Source organism: Engraulis encrasicolus, chromosome 20 (assembly GCF_034702125.1).
Source record: "Engraulis encrasicolus isolate BLACKSEA-1 chromosome 20, IST_EnEncr_1.0, whole genome shotgun sequence".
Taxonomy (NCBI): Eukaryota; Metazoa; Chordata; class Actinopteri; order Clupeiformes; family Engraulidae; genus Engraulis; species Engraulis encrasicolus.
This window is the reverse complement of record NC_085876.1, coordinates 19,926,538-19,936,155: the sequence shown is the minus strand read 5'-3', so window position 1 is coordinate 19,936,155 and position 9,618 is coordinate 19,926,538. Positions and strand designations below refer to the sequence as shown.

The 9,618-nt window shown below is 46.1% G+C and overlaps 1 protein-coding gene across 1 annotated transcript; it reads right to left on the bottom strand.

Moving 5' to 3' along the window:
* Positions 1 to 1,099: 1,099 nt before the first annotated feature.
* abrab (actin binding Rho activating protein b) lies at positions 1,100 to 5,363 on the bottom strand. The gene is made up of 4 exons (XM_063184823.1): positions 5,011 to 5,363; positions 4,649 to 4,896; positions 3,909 to 4,332; positions 1,100 to 2,023 (listed from the first exon to the last, which is right to left on the bottom strand). Exons 2-4 carry the CDS (start codon positions 4,812 to 4,814, stop codon positions 1,537 to 1,539), a joined length of 1,077 nt encoding a protein of 358 aa, XP_063040893.1. The 5' UTR covers positions 4,815 to 4,896; positions 5,011 to 5,363; the 3' UTR covers positions 1,100 to 1,536.
* Positions 5,364 to 9,618: the final 4,255 nt, after the last annotated feature.

Sequence of the window (9,618 nt, the reverse complement as noted above, 5' to 3'; positions counted from 1 at the left end):
CTCATTTGCTAGCATTCCTGTTTCAAGATATATATTTATTGTTGCTTTATTTCAGATCTGTTTTTTTAATCTTCTTGTTCTTGCTTGTAATCTCCACACTGTAGACTCTCAAAATAGGAGAGAATATATCACCTATATAACATATTCTCAGTCCAAAAGTATATCACTGTTTAAGTTGTATACAGTTGTACATTATATCAATAAATAATATTGATAAATAAAACGATAACAAAAAACAATGCAGCCCTTTTGACGATCTTCAGACGGAGTGTTGTTTTCGACTCCCTATGTGGACCAAAAAACACCAGAGAAGACCCCCCAAAACACACACACACACACACACACACACACACACACACACACACACACACACACACACACACACACACACACACACACACACACACACACATGCATATACAGTAATATAGGCTCCAAAACCTGCTGAACTGGTGCCGTGTGTACAGTAGATACCATTGTTGATCCATGAGGAGTTCCTGTGTCTTTACAAGCCTGCAGGGTTGCCAGATCAGGCTGATGATTTCCAGCCCAAAAATGTTCAAAACCCGCCTGCTGGAAGCACTAAATCCCGCCCAATTCTATTGAATTCTATGGGCAAAATTGGGCGGGTTTTCCTGCAAAATGCCATTTTTACCCTCAGACGGCCATCCCAAGCAGCCCAATTGGGCGGGAAACAGCCCAATCTGGCAACACTGCAAGCTTGGTAGAGAAGACACACTCATTCTGATCTGACAGCATTAACCCAAATGCTGAAATCATTGCATGAATTTGGGGTCCCGTCCCAACCCCCAACCACAGAATAGGGAGGAGGGCAAGAGATGTAGCTGTTTTGTTTTGTTGTTGTTAATAGAGCCACTATTCTGACACCAGATGCAAAACCATCTTTCCATCAAGCTTTAGATAGTTCTTTGAGTTCATGTACTGTAGTCTTCCCTCTCCAATGAGAGAATAGATGGCTCCCAGATTATCTCTCACTTGTGATATAGTATAGTAGTAGTCTGTCGTGATTATGACCCCGTCGTCCTGCCCCTTGCCAGAGTGTCTCAGCCTTGAGCTCCAGCATAATAAAATCACACATGGGTTCGCTGTGTTTATCAACACGATGTTATGAGGAGAGGCAAGACACTGGCAGCCAACCACGTGAGCTAATTTTTTGACCGACAGCGGTTTCCAACAATCAGAGGTTGAGTTGTACGCAGATAATTCCGGTCTGTCAGGTTAAAAGAAACATTTAGAACCCATGTATACATACAGTGCAATGGGAACCCCCCAAACACCCACCCCACCCCCTCTCCTCTCCTTCACCTCCTCCTATTGGTCGATTTCCCTGGACGTGGTCACACCAGCAGCGTGATTATGACGCTGTCTTCGCGCCCTTGCCAGAGCGTCCCTTGAGCTCCAGCATTATAACCACGCCCCCCCGTCCAATACACCCCATGTGCCCACCCCACCCCACCCCCTCTCTTCTCCTCTGCCTGCTCCTGTCGATTTCCCTGGACATAACACCAGCAGATGTCACACCAGCAGCGTGATAATGACGTGGTCGTCTTGCCCTTGCCAGAGCATCTCGCCCTCGAACTCCACCTTGCCGTGCTTGCGTGCCCGCATCAGTATGCCCACCACTTTGTCCGAGATGCGCACGTAGCGGTCGAAGAGCTCGCCGAACGTGATCCTGGTGCGGCCGTCAGGGTCCGGGTCGGCCATGGTGCGGATGACGAAGCACATGTCGTCAATCTCGCGGTGGATGTGCTGCTCGGCGCGCTTGGCCCGCTCGGCCGTCTTGGTGCCCTCCTTGGGCCGCCCGTAGCCGTCCTCGCCCTTGCGGAGGCGCGTCTGCATGGAGTAGTCGTAGTCAAAGTCCTCGCTGAAGGGGTTGAGCTTCTGGTTGACCTCGTGCTCCGAGGCCCAGTTCTGCCAGCGGCTCATCAGGCCGCCCACGGCGCTGTGCGTCTTCTTGGCCATCGCGTTGATCTTGGCGGCGTCCTCGCCCGCCTTGCGGAGTCTGTAGAGAGACATTTTTTGAGTTAGGAGAGGAGAGGAGAAGTGAGTTGAGCTGAGCTGAGCGGTGAAAAAAGTGACTAGTGGTTTGCGTTACGAAGTAGGTGGGTGTCCCCTTAAAAAGTGACAAGTGGTTTGCGTTACGCAGTAGGTGGGTGTCCCCTTAAAAAGTGACAAGTGGTTTGCGTTACGCAGTAGGTGGGTGTCCCCTTAAAAAGTGACAAGTGGTTTGCGCTACGCAGTAGGTGGGTGTTTCTTTACATTCCAATGAAGAAGTTCCCAAATCTACTGTACGTCAGTAGAGAGACATTTGAGATAGGAGAGATGAGCTGAGTAGCGTTGAAAAACAAGTGACAAGCAGTTTGAACGTCGATTCAATGAGTTTGACTAATGCTGCAGCTCTCTCTCTCTTTACATTCCAGAAGAAGTTGTCTCAAATCTACAAAAATATGGTTTCACAAAATGCCTTCTTCAGGAGAATGAATCTGTAGTCCTTCAGGGTTCTGAACAAGCAGGTCTGAAGATCTGAATGTCAGGCAAACGTGATGTATAATAAGCACCAAAAAAAAATGTGAAAAGTCTTGCGCTACTAGCTTCTATATCTACAGGGCATTCCCCAGGAATTTGTCCCAACTCTTAAACCGTTGCTCCACAAAAATGCATTCTTCAGGTAAGTAATTCTGTAGTAGAGTAGAGTAGTAGAGTTAGTTGTCTGCATTCAAATTCTTCCAGTCGCTGTCCCTGGAGTAGTGCGGTGTGTGTGTGTGTGAGTGTGAGTGTGTGTCTCCACTGGCCGGTTCCGCTGTCTCAGCACCCTGGCATGTGTGTAAGGCAATACTCCCTATGCGGCCTCATTTACGTTAGCAGCATGTAAGGAGAGCTACTTGGACACTTGGAAGGAGTTAAGAAGCCACTGCCAAAATAGCAGAGGGACCTAGCGGTAACTCTAAAAGGGCCACTAATAGTGCACATTTTGCCCCTGACTGAAATGTAGGGAGACCTTTTTTCCCCCCACAGATATTCTGTTGGTACATGATATTCAAATAATACAGGTGCCCCGCATTGTTGCTGACATCATTTTGATAAATGTGTGTTTGGATACCTCAAGTGAGCCAAGATCATGTCCAGAATGACTCAGTAGTGTCTCTATCTCTCATCATGCACTCATCTGCCATACCGTAGGGCTGTAGCGATATTGTATCAAGCCGAGAAATCGCGATACGCAGAGTACTTTGATGCAGGGAGGCAGTATGGTGATACACCCTTTCAAAGTTTTGTTACCCTTCAGCCCAGAAACCAACCACATGACATGATGTGATAGTGCCTCCAAGCTTCAAATCATCACTACTGTTATTATTATTTTATTTTTTTTAAATTAGGCTACTAGTAGCCCCTACTAAACCTATTCAGTGTCATAGTTTTAATTCAGAATCTTGTTTTATAATATTGTTGGCAAATGTGAGAAAAGCAAATTCAGTAATTTGAAAAATGTACATGTAAAAAATCCTGGGGTGTATTGAACCATAGCTCACAAATCATGATACAAACCGAATCGTGAGTTGAACGTATCGTTACAGCCCAAACATGCCATCATACATACACAACATGCCTTCAAGCGTTGGCCATCACATAATATTAATGGGTAGTGATGTTTGTTTGTGTGTTTATGGCACAATAAAATGCATCGTAATGTCAAGCGACTGCCTCAAAAATCAAGATGCAAACCGAATCATGAGTTGAGTGTATTGTTACAGTCCAAACATGCCATCATATGTACACAACATGCGCTGGCCATCACATAATATTAATGGTAGTGATGTTTCTTTGCGTCTTTATGGCACAATAAAATGCATCGTTAATGTCAAGCAGCAAACTAGTGGGAAACTCACACTGGCCCGGTGGACCTCTTGATGGTGACGCCTCCTTCCTCAGCTCCTCCTCCTTCTATTTCCGTGTCAGCCTCGTGGAAACCGCTATCCTCCGTGTCGCTCCTCACCCTATCCATGTGCTTGATGCCCTTGGTGATCATGGACACAGAGCCGCCCATGCGCCGCCGGGTCGGAGAGCGCTTCCCGTACAGCAGACGGTCCACCTCCTCGTTGGCCGACGGGTCCCGCCCGATCCGCTCCGCCAGAGCGCTGACCCCCGAACTCTTCTCCGTCACGCTGCTCTGCACCGTCTTCACTACCAATGCCGTCTTGATGCCCCCACCACACTCCTGGTCATCCACAGGGGGTTTAGGAGGTGCCTCTTTGGGCCGAGGCCTCTTCTGTGTGGGCAGCACTACGTTCTCTAAGGGGTCTGGCGACCATCCTGTGGGTAGGGGTGTAAAAAATAATCGATATGTATCGATGCGTCGATAATACGGCCGATGATCGAATCAAATTGTATCGTATTGTGAGGCATTCTTAGGTGTAAAAAACAATTGAATCGCTGGCCCCTGCCCAATACCTTAACTCCATAACATAATAGGTGTGGGAAAAGTAATCGGAAAAAAAAAGAAAAACCAATCAAATCAAATCGTATCGTGTACTTGGACATTCTTGAGTTTCGTAAATTATCGAAACGCTACTTTAAGAAATCGCTATCAAATCGTATCGTCATGGAGGCTGTGATTTTACACCCCTACCTGAGGGCTCTGTGGACTGTTTCTCCTCGTTGTCGGAGACCCATCTCTGCCAACTGCGCGCCAAGCCGCACACAGCGCTGATGGTCCTGAGCTTCTTGATGTTCTTGTTGAGGGAGGCCTTCTTCTGGGCACCACCCTCGGCCGGAGTTGACTCAGTAGTAGACATACTGTGCTGCTGCGACTTTAGCTGGGCTTCTTATTTACCATGTGCAGCCCAGTCCCAAGTCCCAATCGCAATCCGTATTCAGCTGAAACGGGACACAATTTGGTTAAATGCAGGACATTTCTTCTAAGAGAGACAAAATGATGTACCGTGTCCTGTATTTTTTTTTCACAGAGAGTTGGCAACATTGCTTACTTACCATGTGTAGCCCAGTCTGCGTCCCGAACCGCAATCCCCTTATACCCCGATCCCGTATTCCCCTATGCCCTGAATAACAGGTTTCGTCCAAATTGGACAAGGCCAACCCAGACCAAGACAACCAAGACAATACCAACACTAAGAAGGGTGGTCTCTTGGATTCTGATTCCGTGAGATTCCAACTGCTCTAGAATGCTCTGTGCTGTTCCATAGGACCACCCGGTGGCCCTGGTGACTGGCTGACTGTCCCCTTGCAGTAGTTAAGTGGCTCCTGAAACACACACACATACAATGAGAGAGACCAACCTCCACCCTCCGCTCTGCTCCCCACACACACACACACACACACACACACACACACACACACACACACACACACACACACACACACACACACACACACACAACCCCTCTCTCTCTCTCTCTCTCTCTCTCTCTCTCTCTCTCTCTCTCTCTCTCTCTCTCTCTCTCACACACACACACACACACACACACACACACACACACACAGGGGGCTGGAAAGTATGCCTGGCATGCTCAGTGCCCAAGCGATCGTCTTTCCCTGACACTTGGTGACCCGGGGGATCGACGCTAGCTCACGTTTCAGCGCCAGTGCCATCGTTGGCACGGGACAGGGGGCTTTGATATGTGTATGTACGTGTGTGTGTGTGTGTGTGTGTGTGCGCGTGTGTGTGTGTGTGTGTGTGTGTGTGTGTCTGTGTCTGTGTCTGTGTCTGCGCATGCTTGTGTACATGTGTGTGTGTGTGTGTGTGTGTGTGTGTGTTAGAGTGGATATTAGCTATGTAGTAGCCTCCATTACAGACGATATTAGCTATGTCGTAGCCTCCATTCGAGATGATATTGGCTATGTTGCGGCCTCCATTAGAGAGGCTATTAGCTATGTACAGTAGCAGCCTCCATTCGAGAGGATATTAGCTATGTAGTAGCCCCCATTACAAACGATATTAGCTGTGTAGTAGCATCCATTACAGAGGATATTAGCTATGTAGCGGCCTCCATTCAAGAGGATATTAGCTATGTAGTGGCCTCCATTCGAGAGGATATTAGCTATGTAGCCTCCATTACAGACAATATTAGCAATGTAGTAGCCTCCATTCGACAGGACATTAGCTATGTAGTAGCCTCCATTCGAGAGGATATTAGCTATGTAGTAGCCTCCATTACAGAGGATATTAGCTATGTAGTAGCCTCCATTACAGATGATATTAGCTATGTAGTAGCCTTCATTCAAGAGGATGAGTGTTGTGGGGGATGGCAAAATGTCAACGAGGAAGCGCAGAAGAGGGAGGCTGACAGTGCTGTAGAGGAAGAGGTGAACATGAATCACACTCGCTAAGTCCTGTTCACTAAGAAAGATGGGAGCGAGAGAGAGAGAGGGAGAGAGAATGGGGTGGGAGGGATGGCAAGGGAGAGGCAGAGAGAGAGACAGAGACAGAGAGACAAAGAGAGACACACAGAGAGCGAAAAGTAACCCATACAAGCGGATGCAAAGCCGAGGAGATCCGAGAGACTTAGCCGGATGTTTTGGGGCCAGTGGTGACTCGTGCGGTCGCCTTTTGTTTGTCCTCGGGTGTCAGCAGGGCAGTATCGGTGTCCCAGACAGTACATTTGCTCATTAGACAGATGGACGGGCAGCACAAAGACAAAGTAGTGAGCCGAGCCAGTGAGTAGAGTCATGTCGCGGTGAATAAATCAGTTGGTTAACAAGACCCCTGGGCTCTTGACATGACATTCCTATAGGGACAAACAGGCACCACAGGTGCACCATGAATCAAAACAATGCATACAAGCCAGGCCAGGAGGCCATTCAAAGCAATGTGTTATGCAGTGTTGCCAGATCAAGTCCCGCCCAATAGGTTCTCAAAAAACGCCAAAATGCACTAAATTCCGCCCAATTTCAACGAATTGCATTGATTTCTATGGGCACAAAACTGCTGAAAAGAGTGCCAAATGGCTAATTTTTCCCGTTTTTCTCTGCAGACAATCATCCCAAGTAGCCCAATTGGGTGGGAAACCGCCCGATCTGGCAACGCTGGTGTTTTGTTGATCTATCAAGTGAGCCATGTTCCTGAGCGATTGGAATGTTGTGTTGGAATCTTTCATCAAGTGCTGATGTGTCTCTCCGTCAACATTAAATGCATTCACACCCTTTTAATATTACATGATATTAATGGGAATGGTATGTGTGTCCGCACGCAGTCTTAAATAATAAAAGAACAAAAATAATTTCAAAGCCCTCTTGCTGTGGGAAATCTCTATCACTCCAGGCTGTCTAGATCAAAACAGGCTTTCATACCAAATGGTAGAATTTGTTGAATATAGTATATGAGTTGGGAAACAAGAACCCTGGTACCTGGGGAGCAGCCTATTCCAAAAACATGGCTCAGTTGTAATCTAGGTTAACTTAACCTTGAGGAAGTGATAAAACATCTAATAGAAGAGCCTGGAGTCTTCATTTTCTTAACTAAGTGACACCTGCTGGCTATCTATTGGCAGATTTACTACCTCATCCAGGGCCTCGTTTCCGAAAGGGCCTTAAGTACTACTTAACGCTACGTGCTACTTAAGTTCATACGTAACACCATCGTAGAGCTCACGGAGCGTTTCCCAAAAGCAACTTAGCAAAGAACCATCGCAGGTTGACACGTAACTCTAAGAGAAATCCACGAGTGATCTGGAGTAGTCTTAACGCATGGAGTATCGTAACGGCATGGCACAGTGGAGACACCCACAGGATATGAAGGGAAAAGAAGAAACTTGCACATAAGATTGCTGTTTTAAGACGCGAGTGGCATGGCACAGTGGAGACACCCACAGGAAAAGAGGAAACTTGCGCTTCAAGTTGATGTTTTAAGAAGGGAGTGTAAATATCATGGCACCACAGTTGACACTGTAACGAAAATAAGAAGGTAACATTAATTGTGTAAGTGTATAAAATAAAAGCAATGTGTTTGGAAAATATTTTACAGGCAGTAAAATAGTTCAGCTGTGTTTGATAAATCAGGGCATTATTAAACTGTGATCAATCATAATTTGTGTGGGTGCTTCGTGAACAAGAACAAGGCATCCACACGCAAAATAAATAGGGGGCTTCGGCGACCAGAGACAAGAGTGGTGATGTCGGAAGGTCACTACCGAAACATTAAAAAAAAGAAAAACGGTCAGCGAGTCGTTGCGCCCTCTTTCATTTTCAAGTACCAAGAAAGAGACGCGGAAAAGACAATATAGTTGTAGGCTAAGGGTAAACTATGACATTAAAAAGGCAGCGATGGGAATTCGTGAAGATTTTTTGTTTTAATAACAGCAGACTGCCGTTCAAAATGTTCCTCACAGTTAAAGCCTTGAGTGCGAGGTACTTTGCACGCCGCTCCCCAAATGCGCATTCCAATTTGGAACTACTAGGCCTACTTGTCTTCTTAAATATTAAGCACGGTAGCCAACTGCACGCGCTTTGCCTGGTTTAACGGCGTAGCTCGTGGTTTTGCATGATTTCATTGTGTGTGTGCATTTTATTTCATTTGCCAACAATAACTCCTGTCGATAGTTGTAAACTGCTACAAATATAGTCCCACCCTTATAGAAAACAGCTGACACACGCCTTACATTTTGGAAATGGTTTAGCAGCATGACGGCGCAGTTCACTCCGAGGACACTTCAGCACCACATATGTGGACAGCGATCCTTAAGAGCGACGCTACGAATGATCTTAGAGGCTTTGCACGCGCGTTCATGTAGCCTACGATTGTCTTTGGGAAACAGTCGTAGAAAATCCAAGAACATTCGTAGAACGACACACTTAAGGCTAAGAACCATCGTTATCCAGAAACAAGGCCCAGGTCAATTTAGCCATGTTCTTGGAATGCTTCTGTTGTGTCATACCAAGGCCAAAAAAAACATGAAAATTTGTTGCCAGCCGTGGCGTCATGGTTAGGGAGTTGGACTGAAGATCACAGAGTTGCAGGTTTCAAAGCCAGCCTTACCTCTCCCTACACCTCCATCCATGGCTGAAGTGCCCTTGAGCAAGGCACCTAACCCCACATTGCTCCAAGGACTCCAATATGTGCTTAAGATAAGTGTCAGCTAAGTGTAATTTAATTAACTATAATCTGTGGTAAAACCATGGTTAGATTTCAGAGTAAAACCATGGCTAATTTCCTTAAAGTTGTAGTTAAGATTTACCATGGTTCATTTTAAAGGAGCACTTCTGCCAATTTCAATTTGCTGTAGTATTGTTCACGCTACCCTTGACTTGTCAGTACCTGGTGATGCTGCATTTTTTGGCTCAGCATTTTCCGAGATATATGAGCTATTCTAATGGGGACAGCTTTTGCTTACATTTAAAAATATCTTAACCTAGGCCTACTCCAAATATTTTCCCAAAAGGTATCGCTGTTTGCTAGTTGTCTGCTTATGTTATATAACCTTTTGGATGTTTTTGGGAATAAATCAAGATGTTTTTTGGAAAAGTTAGCAAATACCTGCCCCCATTACAATGACTAACCCTAGGCTGAAGAAAAAAAAACCTCATGTACTGACAAGTCCATGCTAGTGTGAGCATTACAACTGCATGTTGAAATTGGCTGAAGTT